We start from the raw sequence: 22,331 nt of genomic DNA on the forward strand, positions 1-22,331 counted from the left end.
CCTTAGGTCCCAGGGATGCTCCTTCCCTAGATGCAGGACTGAGCTTCCATGAGGGCTTGTGTGCCCACCTCAGATGGACTGGCAGAACCACCCAGCAGCAGTCAAGTTCAGGGCCCGGCAGCCATGCTGGGAATAAGAGTCTCATTGTTCACCTCCCGGTGAGAAGCAGGAGTCTCGGTCTTGTCTGGGCCTCCGTGGCTTCAGCCAGTCTGCTGGTGTGCATCCGTGTTGCGGGCAGAACCCGTGATAAGAGTGCAGTGTCGCCATACCCACTGGTAAATAGCCACTTAAACCTCCTAAGTGTCCCCAGCTCTCCCAACAACCAAAAGTCTAACCCCTGGCACTGCATGGTGTCCAGACCCCACCCAGTCCTGGTGGGCCAGTCTTCCGAAGGTCTCTGCTGTTGAACCAGTTCTTTCCCTCAAGCCCCTCCGAGGGCCACATCCCCACACCATTCTTACATCAGAGGACTTCCGGTTTTCCGCTTGAAAGGGATTCTGTGTTAGCTCTCTCCCTTTGCATGGTAACTGTGTTCCCACATGGTGACTGGACAGGACCTCAAGGAGCTTTCATCCTGTTGACCAAGGAAGAATTCTCTGATAAAATCAAATATGGGTATCCTCACGTATCCTGGATCAGGAAACAAAGTCTGTAATTCAATTGAAGAGATGTTAATTGAGCAGCTGGCAAGGTAGGAAGCAGGACTCTGCCCTTTAGTGACCTTAACTGGCCGAGCCTCTTTCTTTGACTCAGAGTTGCTTTCTGAGTCTGCCTCTCATACAAGGCCCCATTGTGGGCCTGTGCCACTTGTCAGATAGATAGCCACGTGGTCAATGAGGATGTGCAAACAAAACAGGACTAGTAAGCACACTTGGCAGCGTTTCGGAGGGTGGAGCAGGATAAGCTCTGATCAGGCAACAAGAGGATGAGCAGTGTGGATGCTGGCGAATGCAGAAGAGCACTTTGTGCATTGGCACAGAGTATGGAGAAACTGAGGCACGGAGAGAGCTAGTGATCCGGGGGTGTAGCCGAGGCCACCATGTTTGTGGTCATTCTGCCTGCTGTGGGCTGGGGGCTGCTCTGGAAGAGCTGAGCCTCCTTAGGGTCTCACCTAAGATGCTGATGCTGCTCTCTGTCCCTCCCACAGCCTGCTGTTCACCAAGGTGAAGCTGGAGCAGGTACTGAAAGGCCCGGAGGAAGCCCTCGTGACCTGCAGACAAATGCTGCGCCTGTGGCAGGCCCTGTACAACTTCTCCCAGCTGGGGTGAGTGGCTGTCATTGTGCCTCGGGTTTGCCAGAGTTGACAGGCAGTGGTTGCCAGGGCAACCACCCACTGCAGAGTGGCCACATGCCAGGTGGATGGGGGCTGATGAGAATGTTTGAATGAGAGTGTGGGACTTGCTGCTCCTGGGGCTTTTCACATCCCTGGTCTAATTTTAACCCTGTGACAATCCTCTGTGAAGTACATAAAGAACCTATTTAGGAGACTGATGTTGAGAGGGGTGGGAAGCAAGAGAAATCATTTATTGAGCATCTGGGCTGGGTCTGGGGCTTACTGCTCCATCTTCCACATCAGCTATTTATAGCTTAGACATCATCGGATTTTATTCTCATCCCAGAGGGGAAACTGAGTCTCAGGGACCTGAGCCACTTGCCTGGTAGATGGTAGTGCTGCTGCTTGAACCTCAGTCTCCCGAGTCACAGCCAATGGAGCCTGGTTCCATTTGAAAGCCAGAAGAAGTGGAAGCAGAATCCTGAAAGAGCCCCCTCCCCCACACTTACCCACTGTCTCTACACGTCCTGTCTCCACAGCCTGGGCTCTGGGTTTTTCCCAGGCCAGAGCAGGGCACTCTTATCCAGGCTGAACCTGCAGAAAGTCTTTGTTCAAACCCACTGGGGTGCTGGGGTTCAACTGTGGGCCGTCAGTGGAAAAGCGTATCATGAGGGCCAGTCTCTTCCTGGTCCTCTGGACCCCACCCCTTCCCCTTCTCGGGGACTGCTGGCTCTGTCATCTCCCAGGGCCTCAGGAAACCCAACCCTAATGGATGTGTTTGCATCTTCACGGGAACTCTGGGAGCCCAGAGGCTTGCACAGTCCCCAGAGGCAGGTCTCTAGTGGTGGAATTTACAGAGGAGTCCCAGGGTAACCCCATGGAGTATATAAAACCCTTGGGCAGGGTGGGGTCAGCCTTCTCCTTGCAGCCTTTGGGCCTGGAAAATTCCAGAGCAGAGCAGAGCAGGACCAATGGATGGAAGCTGCCAGAAGCAGGCTCTGGGGTGAGGGACTTTCCAGAAAGGAAATGGGGAGCTACCTTGATGATGTGAGGTGAGGGCCAGACTCTAGTGTTCAGATGCACCTCACTCTGCAACCTACTGGCTGTGGCCGCTTGGCAGGTGCACAACCTGACTCCTATAGCCGCTGGAGCTGGCAGGAACGGCCTCTTAGCTGATGGCCTGTTGTCTGCTCATTCAGGCCTCTGGGCACCATAGCCTTGTCTCCAGGCGTACAAGGCCCAGCCTGTGCTCCCCGCTGGGCTGAAGGAAGGACTATGAGATTGCGGGTCGGTGGGGCTTGCCTTGGAGTTTTTTCAAGCCACCCTCATCTGCTCTCTGAGGGCCTGGTAGAGCTCCTCCCCCTGGCCCCGTTCTGGGGAACTTCAGGGTGGGGCAGGGCTCAGCCAGGGCGCTACCTGGAGACAAAAGGTTGGGACCAAGAGGCCCGGATCCAATACCCTCCAGGCTTTCCCAAGAACAGGAGACATTCTTTCCCAACCTGGAGCCACAGCGCAGAAACTGGGGCTTGTGAAATCCAGTCGGGGCAAGTAGGGATCAAGGCCAGAATCCACATCCCGAGGGTCTGTCCTACCCTGTCCCACCTCCTGCTTTGCCCCCGCCTGTCCACGCTGCCCCTCAGGCCCCGCTCAGATGCCCCTCCTCGGGGTGCCTCATCCTTCCGCTCAGCCCTCTCCATCTGGGTCGTGCTGACTGCTCAGCCTCGGCTTTCTCTTCTCCCCATCTAGCTGCCAGATGCTTTAGGGCAGGGGCAAAGCTGTGTATTGGCCTAGAACCAAGTGGCAAAAGGTGCCCAAGGTGGGCTGTTTCTGGAGCCCTGGCAGAGGCCCCCTCAGGGCTGGGAGGGCAGGTGGGCGAGAAACTGGATGGTGGATCTGCTCCCCGCCAGCGGGTGCTGGGCGCCTGCCCAGATTACCTCCTGTGCTTCTGGCAGCGGCCTCGTGAGATCCACATTCTCACGGTCATCTCGGGACAAGACCACTCATCGTGAGAACTCGCCTTGAAAGGTGCTTTGCCGAGGTCACACAGCCAAGAGGCGGTGGGCCTGTGGTTTTCACCCAGTGTCTCTGGTTTTACCCTCGGTGCCTCCTGGGAAGGGGAAGAGGGTGGAGAGGACAGGAGCCAGCCCTGACGCCCTGTGCTTTTGTGGGTGGTTTCCTCCAACGCCCGCAAAGATGGCTGTGCCTCCACAGGCCCATGTTTCGGCCACTGTGAGTCTGTGTCAGGATGGTAAGGATACCCCAGGCTCTGGCATTCTTGGGGGACCATCATCTTGGCACCCCTCTGAAGGGGAGAAGCATCCAGGCTGTGCCTGCCTTCTCTCTCACCTCTTCCACCCCAGTCCTCCTCTCAGCTTCCCCAGTCAGGGGTTCAAGGGCCATGGGCATCTTTGGCAGTGGGCAGGGATAGCTGAAGGGCACAGCAGGCTGTGCTGCCTTTCTGAGTGGGGGCTTCCCCTGCTCCCACTGAGAAAAGAGGAACCCCTAGCAGTGTGGGAGCTGCAGGGACCTGGGGAATCGATGTACGGGTGACTGGGTCACCAGGCTTGTTTATCTGCCATGCCAGGGGCCGCCTTTGGCTCTTCTGAGGCCACCCTGGCAGCCAAGATAGGGTGCCCGAGGCAGAGTGGCATCTGGGCCTTCCTTCCTGAGGGGAGATAGGCTGGGAGCACTTCGGGTGGGCTTTGAGGACCAGGCCTTCCTTGGAAGCCAGTCCTCAGTACCTGCTCTGGCCCTGGCCCTCAGCTAGACCTTGTGAGAGCAACAAATGTAGACAGGCCTCCCCATGGCCTGGGGCAGGGGGAGGCTTCTGGCCAGAAAGGGAGAGTCTGACCCTCAGTATCTGTGATGCGGGGAGCCATGCTGACAGAGAACAGGGACAGAAGGCCCGTGAGGGACAGGGGAGCCACAGGAGGCTTTCTAGACTGAGGAGGGGCCTGGGGATGGGGGGCTGAGGTGGAGGGAGAAGTACAGCGAGAACATTGTTGATGGTCCCGGCTTGGGCTCTGTTCGTGGGCCTGAACTCTGAGCCCCAAAGCCAGCCTGGCAGGAGGCACCCTCGTCCTCCTTGCCAGCCCCCCTCGTCACTGGGGCCTGGCCCTCTCTTGCCTTCCAGAGGCCTGGAGAAGGATGGCAGCCTCGGCGAGGGCATCATGCTGAAGAAGCAGAGTGGCCTACACCTGACTCTGCCGGATGCCCACGATGCAGACTCCGGTAAGAAGGTGCCCATGGGCAGCTGCCCAAATGGGCCCACGGCTCCCCCTCCCTGCCGGGGCACCAACGGGAGCATGGCCTCTTCCCGGGCTGCTCCTTGTGACCGCTGCCCAAGGGCCTGTGCTAAGGAGCTGCCATCCGGGTCTTTCAGGGCCCGTTGTGGCTCTGGGGCAGGATGGCTGCTAGGCCCGGGGTGGGAAGTGGACAGCTGAAGTGGGCCAGGGAGAGCCCCTACCTCCCGGCTGGAGGCGAAGGGAGAGGGACTACCGGGGTGAAGGACAGCTGTGGAGCACAGAGGCTACAGCCTGAGGTCAAGGCCCGCCATCCTAGCGTCCCTCCGTTGGAAGGAATGAGCTGGGCTTATATTTATAACTCTAAGCCCAAAGCTGACTTTTAACTGAGGACCTGAATAAAGCAGCATGCATTCCTCAAAGACACAAGAATTAGTCACAGGAATGGAAGTGTGGGGGAGTCGGGTTTAATGGCCTTGCTCATTTTTTCCACGTCCGCGGCCATGAACCAAGTCGCGCCTTGGCTGTAAAGCGACGGCGTTGGTTTCCGGTGCCAGGCCCAGCACCTGGCCCGACAGGTGCACCAGAGGAGTGCGGTGCAGGCAGAGCTGCTGGCTCCCCGGAGAGGACCGTGCAGGAGGGCAGCGCGCTCTTGAATGAAAGAGGGAGGAGCCACAAACAAATGATTAGGATTCCTTGTGCATTGGTCTTACAAACTGACACCAGCTGTGGTTTGCCCTGAGGTCTTCTGAGTTGATGGGAGCTTTTATTGCCTCGGAGAGAGAGAAGGTGCTTTCATTTCGCCTGCATGTGAGTTGTAAATGCCAGCAGCTCATATGTCCTGACCAACTGGGACGTCCCTGACCCCGGACCCAGAGCTGCCCCAGGGAGGGTTCTGCAGAGGGCACGGGGTCTGACCTGAGCTGCTACCCCAATGTCCTTCACAGCCTAACCTCATTTTTTGTGTAGGAAGTAATCATAGACTCTTGTGAAAACAGTAAAAATAGAAAAAGGAAGAAAAATCACCCGTAATTTTACCACCCAGTCCTTAATAAAGTTCTTAACTCACTTTTTCCTATGCCCATATTCCTTTTTTATAAAACCCCGGTCATTCTTTCTCTCTCCTATCTGTAGAATCTGGACATCTTTCCACGTCGATGTCCATATCTGTGCATTACTATTTGAATGACTGCATAGTCTTGCATGATTACACCCTCACTCGTTTTTTGTTTTATATTTTTGGGTTATTTTTGTTGTTAATCCTCACCCAATTATATTTTTCCCATTAGAGAGTGGAAGGAAGGAGGAGAGAGAGAAACATTGATGTGAGAGAGACACATCAATTGGCTGCCTCCTAGATATGCTCTGACCAGGGCCGGGGATCGAGCCTGAAACCAAGATAATGCCCTTGACGGGAATAAAACCTTGGATCCTTCAGTCTGTGGGCCAGTGCTCTAGCCACTGAGCCAAACCAGCCAAGGCCCTCACTTGTTTTTAATCAGTCCCTGTTGTTGGACATTTGGTCATTGCGGTCAGTGATTGTGTTACTTGGGGATAGACTCCTCGAAGTGGGCCACCTGATTGCCCCTCTGAAGTTCCTCTCCCCAGCTCTGGGTCAGGGATGAGGTGGGTGGGCCCTAACTGGTGGCTCTGTGAGCTATTTGCCCTGATTCGGTGGCCCCGTCTCTCTCTGGGGGCCTGGGGTGTGTGGCCCTCTGACTCTGCTGCTCAACCTCTCCCCCTCTTGCTCTGCAGGCTCTCGGCGGGCATCGTCCATCGCAGCCTCGCGGCTAGAGGAGGCCATGTCGGAGCTGACTATGCACAGCTCTGTTTTGAAACAGGGCCCCATGCAGCTGTGGACCACGCTGGAGCAGATCTGGCTCCAGGCTGGTGAGTGTCTCTCCCCCCCACCCACCCCTGGTGACAACTACCCACCTCCCGACAAGCCACCAGGCCCTCAGCTGTATCCTGCCCTGGAGAAGGGAATACAGGGGGTAGGGACCGCTGACAAGCTCACATGGGCTTGGCCCAGGAGAAGTCACTTCGTCTGTCTGATCATGAGTTTCCTCCGCAAATGGGGACAGCGCCTGCCTATCTGGGAGAGGCTCTCCGGCAGCAAATACAATGGGAGAGGACTGGAGGAAGGGCCACACAGGATAGTTTTAGACTCAACAGCAGGCCCCATCCCTTCTTCCTGCCCAGCTTCTCCTGGTTCAAACTGTTTAGGCTCAGGCCTCACGGAATAGCCAGAGAAGAAGGGGTGAGGGGTGGCGGCCCCCAGGAAGGGCAGGTCTGGTGAAAAGTTCATTGAAGGCCGAGGGCTGGTTAACAGCTGGTTAACAGTAGGGTTGCCATTCAGGAGACAATCCCTCTTGACAGCTCATCGGCACTATTGCCACCATGGAGCGTGAAGGTCAATGTTGGGGGGGGAAGAGTTGCAAAGAGCTGGGTTCTAATGCCAGCTCAGTCCTGCCTGTCCTGGGTAAGGCAGTGAGCGCAGTAGGTGCTCAGTAAATGGTGTTTGACTTCTGTCTCACCCGCGGTAGCTGTGGACCTAGAGACAGCATGGCGCCCCCAACAGTGAGTGTCCTTGGTGCCAAGGAGTGACTCACTGGACTGACTGAAAATTTAATCAGACGGTGGTGTGAAAGGAGGATTAGAGTAAAAAGAGAGGGCCAAGGCCGGAGATGTGCCTGCGATAAAATGGCAGCAGCCACAGAATAGAGAAGAAGGGGATAGAGTAAGTGGAATCCTAAAAATGAGCCAGGCCCACCCACATGCTGCCTCCTTGTTTGAGATCTGCCCAAGTGAAGCTCCTCACCTTTTCCCCCATTACCTTCCTACCTGCCCCCTCTCTACCCAGGAGGTGGTGCCGGTAGCCCCCAAGGGAGGATGGAAAAGAGACCCAAAGTAGATAATCAGTCCTGGGATGAGTGGGTTTTGCAAGTTAGAGTTAGACCGTGCCTAACGGGGAATCTAAGGTTTCCTGCTGCACGGAGTTCACATATGGACACATTAGTATGCAAGACGCCCCCACTCTCCCCACCGCAGGTTCTGAATCTGGGGGGAAAGTTGGACCAGGATTCGCAGAAAGGCAAGGAAGCATTTTAATAATGCAAATATTGTCCCAGTTACTATATCAGGGTCCTCCAGGATGCTAGGGATGTGAAGGGGCTGTGCTCGAGGGTCAACTATTTGCATTTCAAGTAGGACAAAGAGTGCTGAAAAACAAAGGGGAATCATAGACAAGGCCTTCTTTTAGGTAAATATTGCCCTGTTTTCTTCTAAGAGTCGGAGCCACCGGGGCTCTGGCGGGGTACGCTGGGGGCCTCATCCACTCAGAGGACCCCGTCAGTAACACCATGACCCATCCCAGGGGCTCCCGCGGCCTTTCGTTTTAATGAGGTGTCTTGTTTACAGCCATCAGCAAACGAACATATTTTTGCATCTTACAAGCCTGCTTGCATGTCGCAGATATGCTCCTTTATGCTGGGGGTGCCAGAATGTTCTGGTAACTCTGAGGAAGGTTAAAAGCGTTCCTGAAGCCTATAATTGAACGTGGGGATATCGCTATGGACACATGCTCTTCAATAGTTGGCACATTAGCCTTCCTTTCCTGGGCATTATCCTAGACATTCAGCCCGCAGTGAACTCTGAGAACAAAGTCTGAGCACTCTGAACGCGGTGCCTGGGAGGACGGGGAGTGTGGCATTAGGAGACGGGTCTGGGTACGTGTGACCAATGCGGTGACTTCCACAGGGTGGACACTTCATTTTCTCACGCAGCAGCTCAGGGATGCAGCCTTGTCTGGGATGACAGCTCTTATTGAATGTGGATGTGGTGGTGAGCCATGTGGGATCACAGGAATAAAAGTCATTCTTATCCCTGAGTCACTCTTATTCCTGTGATCCCACATGGCTCACCACCACATCCACATTCAAGGCATAACTGGGAAGAGAGGGAGAAGGGGACAGCCCCTTCCTTAAGGACATATGCTGAAATTTGCACACATCATTTCCCGTTACAACCCCATTGGTCAGGACTTGGTCACATGACCACACACCTAGCTGCAAAGCACTGTGGGAAATGTCATTATTCATATGCCCCATTAAAAAAAACGGGGGATCTGTCACTACAAAAGATAGGGGGACTAGACTGGTGGACAACTGCCACAGCCAGAGTCGAAATGAGAACTTGTCCTAGATCTTCCATTCTGCACATGAGAGAATTCTGAAGCCATCTGCATCCCATGAGCCCTCTCCCCTCCCCTGGCCTGGACCATCATTGCCAGCAAGCATGTGCTGGCAATGGATGAAGGGCTGCCAGGAGCAGATCACCATGGCAGCAACTTCTCCCTAACCATTGCCCTTCCCTTCACCTGACCCGACCTAAGAGTATTGACCTCAGCACCACCACCCACCACCTAATGATTCCGCCAGCTGCAGCAATTTTGCAGGAAGGGAAAATATCCCCCTTTATCATTTTGGACTGAGCTAATCTCCCTGGTTTGGTTCAAGATAACTGCATCCCAGTCTGTGCCGGCAGTAAGTTCCATCATTAAGCCTCCTCTTAGGTTGGGAAATGCTGTGTCCTTCCTCTCCCTATTCTGATTGTCCTCCCCTCCCCTGTCCCCCTGTCCTTCCCATTCCAGTCTGATGTGAGAAGGGTCTCCACTTGAGAGGTGAGTTTCAGGAACGTTGCCTCTGACAGCAGGTCTGTGTGAGAAGGGGAGAAGCACCAGCCCCATAGATGCTCCAGGATCCTGCGTGGACCTGGCGGTGCTTTCAGGAGAGCAAGATGACCCACCCCCCTCTCACAACTGCTCAGTCTCGGGAACTGACTGTGCTGGGGAGAGGCAGAGGGATGGAGGGAGAATTCCCTTGCCTGGAGGGCCAGGGGCTCACAGTGGGGGAAGTTGGCCAAACAGCCAATTCACATTGCCAGGCCCTGCAGGTGGAAGCTGCCCCTGCTGGTAGCTGGGGAACACGAGAGGGGCAACCAGGGCTGTGTCTAAAGGCCATATTTGTTATAAAAGGATAGTCAAGCAAGAAGCTGTCTTACCCTTGAAATCCCACATTGCCTCATTTCTCCTCATGCCTTTCCTTATCTTCTTCCACTCTCTCCTCTTTTCCCACCACCCCCTCCCTCCTGCCTTCTGTGCCTTCTTCCCAAGTCCTCTCTTCCCTTGTTCCGGTCTTTTCTCCTCCCCCTCCCCCTCTGTCTGTCATTCACTCCTTGCAGGGTCCTGGGTTAGTGAGGAGAGTGCTCTCGGAGCCGGGAGTCAGGGCCAAGGGACAGGAAGTCGGGAGCCCAGGCCCACGCAGTCTTCATCCCCTTGTGGCTGAGGCACATCGTGTCTGTCTCCGGGTCCTAGGGGAGGCGGGTCTCAGACCAACCAAAACCCCTTTAGACCTTTCGATTGTCTGCTATCTCCAGGGCCTTCTCGCCTCTGGCACCTTTGGTGTCTCTTGCATTTCTCCCTCCCCCTCCCCACCCTTCCCCCTTTATTCTGGGTGTCGATATGTCCTGTGGCTGCTCCTTGGGGAGGATGCTTATTGCCTTTACGGCAGTTTTGGTGACTCTCCTGGGGCTAAGGTGGATTCTTTTTAGGCGCTAACTTTTACTTCTTTCCTGCCTGGGGGGGGGGGGGGGCGCGGCTGCTTCTGTCCTTTCTGAGCTTTCTCAGAGGGTCTCTATCTCTCTTGAGAATGTTCCTAAAAGGCCAAGGCTCCTCAGCTCACCCAGCTCCTCAGCTCATGACCAGGATGTGCAAAGAGTCCATCCCCCAGCCTCGGGGGAAGAGGCCCCGGCGTTGGCAGGAATGGCAGGAAGCCTGAAGGCAGCTCTGGGTGCAGGGTTAGCAGGATGCCTTAGAAAAAAATAATAAAAGGGACTGCTGCAAAGCTCCAGGGAACAGATGTTTTCCATTTGGAGTCTGCCAAGAGAAAGCACAGAGGGGGGCGGGTGGAGGGCGATGGAGGGAAGAGGAAGAAAAGCCGAGGCCGACAGGCAAGGCAGCAAGTCAAAAGCAGGCAGAGAGGGAGGTGGGAGAAGTGAGACCAGAGTAAGAAGAGAGAGAAGGAACTGAGAGGATCGGAGAGGGCCCTCTGACGCTGAGGGCCCCTGCTTCCTGGGGTGATGACACAACTATGAGAATCAAGGAAAGTTCAGTACCAGTAAGTGCTCATCTGGCGCTGGCCAGGGGAGGCTGGGGTGCGTTGCTCGGGGCCCTGGCAGCCAGGGCCTGATGGTAGAGGATCAGGGCAAGTTTGGGCACAATGTTATGTGACTGCCTCCTTGGTAAAACTGCCCAGAGACAGTGTAGGACAAAGGGGTACACTGCAGCCCCCAGACCTGTGAGCCTGTGCGCAGGTCAGAGGCCCCACCCTGGAGGCTGGGCCTGCCAGGGGCTGTCTGCAAGGCCCCCAGCAGCCCTCAGGAGACCTGGCTTCTCTGGCTCTGCTCTGTGTCATCTGGTTTCCTGCCTGGCTGGCAAGGAAGTCCATCGGATCAAAGCAGCCCTACCTACGTCCAGGGCATGCTTTCTGGTGTACGGACAGCCTGGCGAGGCCCAGGGCCCCAAGGAAGAAAGGAGGTGTGGGGATCCTGTAATTGAAATCTGTTGATGTCAAGACACCGAGGACTCCCCCCGAGGGAGGGATCGGGGACCGCCTCCAGAGATGAAGCTCAGGAGACAGGGTGGCAAGTTGTAAACAGCTTAATGAGCCGTGCCAGGACCAGGTGGCCAGGTGGGCCAGGCCTGGGGGGCCTGCCGGAGCGAGGTCTCGGGGAGCGGGGAGCCAGCCTCTGAGCAGAGCTCCTGGCCAGGGAGGAAGCCGCTCTGTGGGCTGGTGCAGGAAGGCGTCCCCACCCCCAACACGCACACTGCACACTTCCTCCTGCTTCTCCTCTTTGTGATCCCGGGGCCTTCTGCCACAGGGGAGCTGGCCCTCTAGGTTCGCACCGCCCCCCTTCGCCTCTCTGCCAGTCCAAGCGCCCTGGGCCTTCAGGCCTGAGCTCAAACGCGGCCACCACCAGGAAGACTCCCCTGCCCACACCGGCACAGCTGGCCTGACCCCTTCCGCGGCCCTAGAACACTCGGCGTTGGCACTTGTCACCCCACTGCCCGGGTCTCTCCCGTGGTTTGGTGGCTTCACTCCTCCTCGTGGGAGGGCCAGGCGCACCGCCCTGTTGCACATTGGACACTTAGCTAGGGAGGCAGCCTGCTCAGAGCTCCAGGCAGCAGCCCCAGAAGGGAACACAGCGGCCGAGCCGAGGAGAGCCGAGGCTGAGAGAGCCAAACCCCTGGCCGCTGGGCCAGCCCTTCCCGGACTCACCTCCCCACGTTTTCTGTCTTCTTGGGGAATCTCCCGTTCAGGGAACAAGAGCCTGCAGCTCTCTTTCTAGCCTTGTCATGGGAGCCTGGCTCCTGTGTTTAATTCACTCTCTCCTTCTCCCAGATTCTCATCTCCCCTGAAGAAAGAGAGCACCTTGCTGAGAGAGCCCTGGGTAGTGTTTTAGGAAGTGGCAAGCTACGCGATTACACAATGAGCCTCAGGCAGCATTCTTCCTCGGCACCCAAGTGCTGTGTGCTGCAGTCCCGGCCTTCGCTAGGTCTCCTTCCTGCTTCTTGTCGGAGCAGGAAGATGGGGTGCCGGAGCCCGGGTTCTCTGCCTCTTTCCGGGACCTTCCTTTGGGATGTCTGTTATCCAACCCACCCCAGCCCTAACCTGAACTTGTGTAACCTCAGCCCCCAGCCTTTGCTGGGAACAGCCAGGCTCTGCCTCCCTTCTGTGCTCCCATCTGTGCGCCGGCACCAGCCTCAGGAAGGGGCAGCCGGGTCCGGGACAGAGAGCTGTGATGCCAAAAGCACCTGCTGTGGGTGTGTGCCAGCGCCGGAGGGTTTGAAATGTGCGTTTATGTGGGCAGGGATTGAAGAAACCGCCCCGTTTTCCACTGATCTGGGGGCGAAGGCAAAGTGGTTGTGGGGCAGACTGTGCGTGTGTCTTCTGTTCTTCTCCGTGTGGAAGGAAGTCCCCAGAGGGAGGCCAGGAGCTGCTGGGGCCCCAGCCCTGCCTGGCCCCTTCCCACTGAGGGATGGGAGTGAGGTCCTCCCTCTCAGCCTACTTTGTTACCGTGGGGCTCCTGAGAGCACCGCCTCCCTCCCAGACTTGTGAGGATTAATGAGAGGCGATGCTCGCACAGTCGGGCCTTGGCCCACAGTCAGCTCTCCGTCCGCGCCAGCTGCTCGGTAGCTGTTACTCCCTGGGTGGAGCCCAGCTCTGCCCCTCAAAGGGCTCCCTGGGCCTCTCTCCTCCTCGCCTGCCCAGCCCGGCCTTGGTGAGCACTGTCAGCCTCCCTCCCCGGAGACCGAGAGCGGGAACAGAGCCACCATTTCTGCTTCCACCCCCGGCCCCGGACAAGGAACAAGTGCGAAAGGCCCCGAAACCGTCAGTCACCTGAGCCACCGCCCATCTCCAGGAGATGCCCCTGTGCCCTTGTGGGCTCTGAAACCCATGGCCCGATGCAAACCCTGGCTCCCAACATACTCTCCCTGCAGCCTCAGGCGCGTTCCCTACCCTCTCTGTGCCTCAGTTTCCTCCTCCCTCAAGCGGGGCGATAGAAGGGCCTGCTCTACAGGGCTTTGTGGGCACGGGCTGAGAGGGTCTCTGTGGGGCACGGAGCACAGGGCCTGGCACGGTGAGCACACAGAGTGAGCCTGTCCTGTGCCAGCTCGCGGGGATGGTTCCCGTCGCCTGAGACACGGGCCCCCGCAGAGGGGCCGCTGCCTCCGGCTTTCCCGCACCCTCACCTCCCACTGTCCTTCTGGTTCCGCAGCTGAGCTGTTCATGGAGCAGCAGCACCTCAAGGAGGCCGGTTTCTGCATCCAGGAGGCCGCGGGCCTCTTCCCCACCTCGCACTCGGTACTGTACATGCGGGGCCGGCTGGCCGAGATGAAGGGCAGCCTGGAGGAGGCCAAGCAGCTGTACAAGGAGGCGCTCACGGTGAACCCCGACGGCGTGCGCATCATGCACAGCCTGGTGAGTCAGAACCGCACGCCTGCAGAAGGCCTTGGGGCACCCCTCTCCCCTCGCCCTCTCCCTGCCTGCCAGTGCCTCGCTGCCCTGTTCCTGGTGTCTGCGGGGAGGTGGCTTCCTGGCTGCTCCATTGGGAAAGGCTGAGCTCCTTCCTTTAGGACCAGGGCATGTCCCTTCGGTCAGAGCCCGCCGGAGCGGATGAAAGAATCCGGGAGGAGCGGGGGGCATATGTGTGACTTTTTGCTGAAGTTTCCATAGGGCAGTCTAGCCCCAAGGGGCTTTCACTGTTACACATCAGATCCTCGCCCAGATCCCGGAGACTGCGGATAACAAAATGCTCTTCTCTGGGGTGGGGAGGTCTTTCGGCCTCCCTGACCATTGGGCTGCCTTCCCCATTTCAGAGGGGGTCCTCGGCAGGATTCAGCAGATATCCCAGGGTAGGCTGTCATTGAAAATGACCCCTGGGACTCCCCAATCTCAGGTCATGGGGCTCAGAACTTGGGTGCCCAGGGCTCAGTGGCCTTCCTGTGGGAGGCTCGGAGACTAGGAGCGGAATGCTGGTGCTCAGGTCCAGCCTTGCCGTCTCTCTGGGTGATCATGGGCAGGTCAGCCACCTTCTCTTTACCTCGTCTTTACTTACCTATGCAGTGGGGTTCTCTAACATATAGTACCGTGGACCCTAGGTGTAACTTCTTTCCCCTGCCTTCCTTAGCTGCTTCCAGAGAGCGGGTATCAGGATAAATGAGGCGATCTGAAAGCGTGCAGACCAGCATAGGCACAGTGATTTTTAAAGTATGATTTAGGAGCCCACCGTTGGCAACAGAGACTTCCTGTCCCCTTTGAGAGCTCTGAGAACAGCCTCGAGAGGCCCGCTAACATCTGCCTCATGGAAAACATTGAAGGATCAGGGGCTGCAGGGCCAGCATTGCCAAACGAGGTTGACTGGTCACGAGTAGAAGCTACAGGGAGTTAGACTCCAGCTCAGTGTCAGGAAAAACTGTATAATTCTTTAGAAAAAAGTCCATGCATGAACTTGGGAGTCTTCAGGTGAGGATGTAGCCAAGAGAACAGAAGCATCACATAGGGGTAGGAGCTGGACCAGGTCATCTTTATAAGGTCCTTTCCAACCCCAAGAGCCCTTAAAAGCAGGTCAGAACGGAGATTCCCGCCTCCCAATTTCTTAAAGGCTTCCTAGCCGAGGCCCAACGCCAGTGTCCGTGTCCCTTGAACAAAGCCTGCTTGGTGACATCACTCCCTCGCCCATGTCCCCTCCACATGGCTCCGGGCTGCCTCCCAGTCTGCTCAGCAAATGTTTGTTTTTTGCCAGGCACATCCTCCTTCCTCCCACAGCTCAGACATGAGCTCCTCTGATGAATGCCTCCCCGGAGGTCACATCCAGAAACTTGATTAGGGCGGTGGGAGGGAGGGAGGATGTGGGCTATGTCATTAGGCCGGCAGCCAGGCAGCGATGTCTGCTTGCCTCTGTGCTCGCGGATATGAGCCTGCCGTTCAGATCCTGAAGCCCGACGAAATCCAATAACAAGTACAATTTTGAAGTAGCAGCGTGCCATTTTTCATTTATGCTTATTATTGTTTGTAGCTGTTTCCCTGAAATGGAAGCAGTTTCCAAGGGTGAGTTTCCATGGTAACGGGAGAGCTGTCTAGAAGTGGCTCCCTGAAATGGTCCCTTTTCTCTTCCCGGGGTGCCTGGCCGTGGTGATGAAATTGGGGCGAGTTGGAGGCAGGCCTGCCACGTTTAAAGTTACCAGCAGCCAGAGGGGCCGTCTGCTCCAGCGTGGGCAGACCATCCCCTTCCACACGCTCCGTTCCTGCCAGCACCCTATGCATATGCATACAGAATAGCAAATTTCAAGTCCGGGGAAGATTTACCAAGCGCTCTTTTCCCAGAGACACACGAACACTTTGGCATTCCCCAAGCTAGTGTCTCCCCGGTATTGACTCAGGACATGGGGCCTCAGCCTGACTCTGGCCCTGATTCCTGTGGATGGCTTAGAAAAAGGCACATTTGACGTCAATGCTCCTGATGTCTCCCTTCGTAAATGAATAATGATCTGCATCATCCCTAGACCCATGTTCTAATCAAAGGAAGCATCGCATGTGAAAGTGCTTCTAAAAGTCCACAATGCATATCAGAGAAGACAAAACAGCAGCTGTGCCACCACTCCAGTCCTTCCCCCATGACAGACATTACCAGTCAATCACCCTTCCCCCGTGACAGACATTACCAATCAATCGCAGCACTTTTCCCACCACTGAGCACAGATGTGACATTGGGATATTTTCCCCATGTCACACCATGACAGCAGCCACTACTAGTTGGCCTAAGTCAGCTTGTCATGTATCTAAGGGAGTCCCTGTCAAAACAGTTGGTAGAGAATGAGAGCACACCTCCATTATCTGAGCCTTTGTGAACTCCAGGGATGGATACATCCTGGAGAAGTATCCAGAGAAAAGAGCATGGGAGGGAACTGGTGCTCCCTCTATCCACCCCCCACCCCCCCCTCCCCACACACACACACATACCCCACATGGAGTCATTGAAAAGACAGGTGTCCCAGGGAGGGCATGGTAAAGCCAGGATTAAAGACATCCTGGCCTTAACCATGCCACTGTGGCTTTGTGAGGACACTGGCCCCTGAGAGCACGGCCACAGCCTGGGCTGGAGGAGCTCTGGGTCCCTCATGAGCCCTCTGAGGTCATGGTTGAGACCCACTCCCTGAGGTCTGGAAAGAGAAAGGTGAGGATAGACTCTGTGAGCCTTGCGAGGTCAGGTCTGGCTCTGCAGTTCTTAGCACAGGATCACCAAACAGGAGGAGGCCAGCCTCCAGGCCTCCCTGTGGCCTCTCCCTGGGGCAGGCTGGAGAAAGCCTTCAGGAGCCAGGGTTCAGGCATTTCTAAGAATATGAACTTGGGCCCGGACGCAGGTTCTCTCCCCATCCTGCTGCCCTCCTGCCCTGAATGTGACAGAGACCTTTCCATGGTCTGGCTCCGCTCAGGCTTTTCAGGTCAGGCAGGAAAGAGGCACCTCCTTGGCAGTGCCCACAGCAGAGTCCCAGAGGACTCAGGACTGTGTCCTCCAGCCCTGGTCCTGCAGCTGCCACCTGTGGCAGACACACAGAGACCAGGCTGCTTCGAGAGAGTGCCAGAGCACAGGCAGAAAGGGGCATGCTCTCTGCAGACAGACATTCCCAGTGAACTCTTGGTTGGCAGCAGGTCCTACAGTTTCTGCCGGCTGGGTCCCAGCCTCCCCTCCAGGTAGCAGGAAACCCCGCCCACTCGCCCTGCTGTGCAGAAGTTCATTTACTGGCAGAAGAGTCTAGTTAAGAACTTCACCTGCCTGGCCCTGAGGAGACATGAGAAAGAAGGCAGGGTCCTTCCCAAGATCAGCAGAGGAGTTGGCCCCTGGGTGCTTTCCAGAGAGAGCTGGCAGGGGTCTCAGGCAGAGAAGGATCCCCAGGCACCCTGCACCCGTCTCTTAGAGCCTGTCTCTGCCCTGCCCCTCCCAGGAGCCCCTCTGTATCGCCAAGAGAGCAAGGTGCTTGGGGGTGGCAGAGAGCCCATGGGTGGCTGATGGACTGGCCACGTCAATGAGAGCCCCCTCCCCCCGCAAGAAGGGTTGCATTGAAGTCACCTGACCTTAATGAGAAGAGGGTCCCTAGCCCTGGCTACCGAACAACTCACTCTCCCTGCCTTCCCCTTGGCTGAGTGGGAGTATGGATGCTTCGATGCAGCCTGTCTCATTACAGAGAAAGCCTCGGCCATCAGTGGGCAGGTATGGGTGCCACCTGCATTTCTGGGTGGCTCCCCACCCTTCTCTCCCAGGGGTACACTCTTAGGGAGGGGTTCCCCGGCCATGCTTTCTTCTTGGGACAGAGCTCCAGGTTCCTGCTGCCCCATATCCCCAGAGTCCTTTCCTCCTCAGGCACCCCAGCAGCAGGAAGATTGCCCTGGGGGAGCTTCAGCTATGACTATGACGTAATTCCCAGAGATGTAATTTCTGAAGCAGTCATGGCCACGTGACCTGGCCTCTTCTCCCTCCAGATGCCCCTGGAAGGGTGGGTAGACAGCGTTTCTGCATCCACTGCCCTCTGATGAGAGCATGGCCGTGAATGAGTCCCTGCATTGGTTCCCTCATGCTCCCAGAGTGAGGCTGCTGTCTCATTCTTGAAGTGAGTTGAGGTGGATCAAGGGCATGGCCAGCCCCAGATGACCCCAAAGCCTCTTGCCCGCCTCTCCCCAGACTAGGGCATGCTGCAGCACACGCCAGGTCTCCAGAACCCCACCCCACATCCCTGGCCTCCCCCAAAGTGGGTTCTGAGTCAGTGAGGCCCAGGGCTCTGCCTCACCAGCCCTGAGGTTCTGGGCAGGCGTTTGCAGGTGCTCCAGGATCCAACAGGAAGTCTCTGCTCTCTAAGGCCTAAGAGGTGAACTGTGGCTACACAGAGCTCCCCGGCCCCCCATTACCCTGCCCTGGCTGGGCCATCCCGCCCTGGAGGCAGGACCAGACAGTAGAGGTGACTCATCTAAGTCAGACACCAACCTGCCAGCCCTCCAGCTATGGGGGCACAGAGATTTCTTCCTGTCACCGGCTTAGTTTTCTATCAAATGAAGAAAACAATGCAAGCCCTTGTGAGCTCAAAGAGATAGTTTTAGGGCTCAAATGAGTTGAGACTCGTGGAAAGATAAGTTAACCTCAGGCGTTATTTTTCACCATTTGCACGGAAGACTTGTGGCCTGAGCCAACCTTTGGCAGGCTGCTATGGGGTGAGGGTCATTGGCCCAAATTTGCTTGCTCTGCCAGGTGGTCCACAGTGTCATCAGAGTGCTAAAGAGGCAGGGAGGGGGTGCTGGGCAGGTGAGGGCGGCTCCCCTGGCGCTGGGTTTCGGAAAGCCTTAGGCTTGTGCGCGAGCTGAAGTGCACGCCAGCCCCATCGACCAGGAAGTGGAAGGAAGCTGCCAGCCTGTCCTGTTCAGACCTCAGAGCTACCTTTGAGGTTGCCTCCGGAGCTGGTTGGCTGGGACGGTTGTTAAGCCTGTGTCAGAGCCAGCCTGTGCCCGGAGGTAGAGCACAGCCTCTGAGTCTCACTGACCTGGACTTGAGTCCCGCGTTGCCTGGACTTGCTGTTTAACCTTGTCCCTCACCCTCTCAGAACCTCAGAGTCCTCATCTGTAAAGTGGGAGACGTAGTGCCGAGCGCACAGGGCTCTCGCTACAGTTGGGCTGAATAGCTTTGTAAGTTAGCAGCCCAGGAGCTGGGGTTGCTTTTATTCTTTTCATTTAGAAGTGCAGCCCCCAGGCAGGTTCAGATGCTCTTGGTTTACAGAGGGAAGCCCAGGGCCAAGTCCAGAGACTCATTGTCGCCAAGCTGCTCCGGCCCCAAGGAGCCGCCCCCCCCCCCCCCCCCCCCCCCCCCCCGCAGCTGACTCTGGCCAAGGCACGATGTGCAGGGCCTCAGCCCCCACTGCCCTGTGGCTGGGACAAGTGCATACACAGGGCAGGGCCTGGCTGACCTTGCTGAGAGCGGGAATGTGAGCCGAGGGACCAGGGAAATTTGAGGCCGGGTGTCACAGTCTCGGATGTTGGGTGACACGCTTCGGCTAAAGGGGCATTATGCCGAGGCCCCGGGGCCAAGGGAGAGCAGGAGTGCAGAAGGCCAGGCTTTGAGGGGTCCTGCTTAGCCCTGCTCAGCCCTGCACACTGGCCCGCCGTCTGCCAGGCCGGTTTGTTCCCTGACTTTGGATAAGGCACTCGGAACAGTAGGGTCTCTGGTCCCTGGGGCCCCATCCCTCAGGCCCAGGGCGCCCATCTGCCCCAGACCTCCCTCCTCGTTGGCCTGGTGAGCTGGGGCCGGGGGCTGAGAGGGTCTGGTCCCCCGAGGACGGGAACCTGAGTTCCACGGTGTGGAACTTGAGTTCGCACAGCCCCTCGGTCAGTGGAGTGTCTCTGCCCCGCTGGCTGATGGGGAATGTTGCTTCTTGGCGACTGGAACTCTAAAAGGAAGGTCTTGGTCATTTGCCCCGCTGGGTGGTGGTTTTACTGTGAGTTCTGTGTTTCTCACCCTCCCCGGTGCTGCCTGGGGTCTGTGGTCCCTGATAGGAAAGTGGAGGAGGAGGAGGAGGAGGAGGAGGAGGAGGAGGGGGAGGGGGAGGAGGAGGAGGAGGAGGAGGAGGAGAGCTCTGGGGCTCACTGTGGGGAAGGTGGGAGGTGCCCCAGCACACGTAGCCCTCCGCCCAGACTCAGACCTTCCCGAAGGTGAGGGCGGCTCCCCTGGGTTTCGGACCGCCTTCGGCTGTGCGTGCGCTCCTGAAGTGCACGCCAGCCCCCACCGGGAAGCGGAAAGGAAGCAGTCAGCCTGTCACAGGCTCAGACGGGCATGCTGGTGCAGCGCTGCCGGCCTAGGTTAGCCCAGAAGCCATGGCCCGGAAGACTCTCTGTCTGGAGGAGCGGGGTTCAGCCCTTTCCCCTTGTCCACCAGGCCAGCACCACCCCAGTGGCTCTGTCTGCTGGTCGCAGAGTGGAGCCTCTGCCATGGGCCCCCTGCACACTGCCAGTCACAGGGTCTTCTCTTCAAAACCTTGCTGCAGCCTCCTGACTGAGCCCCGAGGGCCTGGCTGTGATGGGGAGGGGGCTCCCCCTCGGCTGGGCTCTCTCCACAGGAGCCTCTTCCTAGGAGAGCCCGGGGAATTCTGGGGGTGTCACCAGCCAGCCATTGGGTGGGATCTAGAAGGATTTGTGCCCTTTCTCCCAACAGGGAAGTGGGGCCAGCCCGTGGTTTGGGGGCCACGCCAGCTTCAAGATGGACGTGGGGATGTGTGGGCTGGGTTCCCAGCCTGGAGAGCCGCCTCTTTCCCGGTCTGGTCAGACAGGTTGAGGCCACACCTGGGAGAATCCAGGGTGCAGGAATGCGGGCCTCCCTCCTGGGCGTGCCAGCCCCCCCAGGATGGGTGAAGGGAGGGAGCTTCCTGAGGAGCAGCCTCAGAGGTGACCCCGCCAGGGGCTCCTCCCAGCAGCCCAGGGTCCCCAAGCCTGAGGCTGCAGAGACCAACAGGCTCCAGCGGCCTCCAGCTGATTCTCCGCTTCCCAGCTGGAGAGGTTGTGACAGAATCCCAGGAATGTGCCTTGAGCTCAGAAAGAAAATTCCCAAAATAACTTCTATAAATACTTGAGGGTAGGGGTGGGGAGGGAGCGCTCAGCATGGCCTGCAGCTGGCCCAGCGCTGGGGACTACTTCCCGGGGCAGGCCACCCCCAAAAGGAGGAGAAGGCATGCACAGCCAGCGGGCCTTCCTGCCACCCAGCCCCTCCGTGGACAGTGCCGGGCGCTGAATGAATGGGGTGAGCTGTGTGCAGGGGGCAGTTCTGAAAAATAAGATGGGATCCTTTTTCTCCATCCCCATCCCAGGCTCCAGTCCCTGGCTCTACAGAAAACCTGGGCTCCTAGCAGGGAGGGTCCCCCTCAGAGGGCCCCTCAGCCTGCCTGTCCCGAGGCCCTAAGCAGGTCACTAAGCACCCACAAGTGCCTCTGTGTACCTGGCTCTGAGCCCAGGGCCCTCCCGCCCGAGCTCCGAAGGAGGTCAGGGGTCACATGGATCCCACAGGAATGCAGCACAATGTCAAGGCGGTGGTGTGGGCAGAAGGGGCTGCTGTCCTCGGGGAAGGTGTCTTGGGGAACAGGTCCCACCCAGTTAGATGAGATGTGGCCAGGTGTTACCCGCCCTCCCCCTCTACCCCCCAAACCCAAGAAGGGAGGGAGGGAGGGAGGGAGGGAGGAATGGAGGAAGTCGGGAATTTCTGGGACTTGCCCTGCCCCGCCCCGAGCGGTATCAGCAAGCCCGGCCCCTCTCCGTCCCTTAAGCAACGTGCACTCCCTCTCTGGTCCCCGTGTGAGGACAGCACAGCCGTGGCCTCTCCCAGGTTAGGGTCACCGGCAGGGCTGGTTTCTCTGGGTTCGGGAAGCCCTGGTCAGGGCGGGGATGAGTCCGCAGGATATTTGAATGGAACTGTGGTCCCTCCCTCTCTCTCCCCTGAAGACCCTTTCGCCAGGCCGCTGGGGGCAGGGGTGCCAGGCCCTTGGCAGCACAGGCCAGGGGCAGAGCAGGTGAGACCCACAGTCTTCCTGGGGTGGGCTCCGTCCAGTTGTCAAGCAGCAAACAGTTCCGAGTTGCTACCAAACATGAACAGGCTGGTGTCTCGGGCAGGTGGCAGCAGATCCTGTTACCAGCCCCGGGCCTCTGGGCCCCAGCCTGACCCCAGCCCGGTGTCTCCTTTCAGGCTCTAAGGTCAGCACCCTGGGGTGGGAAGGGGGGGTGTGATCCAGCCCCAGCCTCGCCCACAGTCTTCCCACAGAGAGCCCCACCCTCTAGAAAAATCAGCTGTTCTATCTACCCCATCTCCCCCTCCTAGGATTCTCTGCTCATCCATTCGCCCCCTGCCCACCCTGTGCCCCGTGCCCCGCCCGGCTCCGCGATTTCAAATCCATCATTGCAGACTCCTCTCCGTAGCTGGCGAGGAAGGACTCTTCTGTTCCGCAGTTCACAGATGAGGAGGCTGTGGCTCAGAGAAAATGGGCCACTTGCCCAGGGCCACGGCACGTGTCAGGGGCAGGGCTCTGGGGTTCCCGTGGCTGTGGAGCCCCGACTTGTCCTCTGCTCAGAGCACTCCAAGCCTGCTGCACACCCAAACCGAGAACAGCACCCACACACACACACACACGCGCACACACACACGCACGGAGCCCTGTTCAGCCTGCAGACAGACAC

General features: G+C 57.7%; 1 protein-coding gene across 2 annotated transcripts in view; it reads left to right on the plus strand.

Moving 5' to 3' along the window:
• The window catches only part of TTC7A (tetratricopeptide repeat domain 7A), a 106,690-nt gene that overhangs the window by 80,331 nt on the left and 4,028 nt on the right, over positions 1–22,331 (plus strand). For both annotated transcript variants that reach the window (XM_084901001.1, XM_084901002.1), the window contains 4 exons: positions 1,148–1,264; positions 4,407–4,504; positions 6,271–6,405; positions 13,354–13,556. In XM_084901001.1, coding sequence (XP_084757127.1) covers positions 1,148–1,264; positions 4,407–4,504; positions 6,271–6,405; positions 13,354–13,556 — 553 coding nt within the window. The remainder of the gene's footprint in view (positions 1–1,147; positions 1,265–4,406; positions 4,505–6,270; positions 6,406–13,353; positions 13,557–22,331) is intronic.

Source organism: Pipistrellus hanaki (genome assembly GCF_964339955.1).
Source record: "Pipistrellus hanaki genome assembly, chromosome: 12".
In the NCBI taxonomy this organism is placed as follows: domain Eukaryota; kingdom Metazoa; phylum Chordata; class Mammalia; order Chiroptera; family Vespertilionidae; genus Pipistrellus; species Pipistrellus hanaki.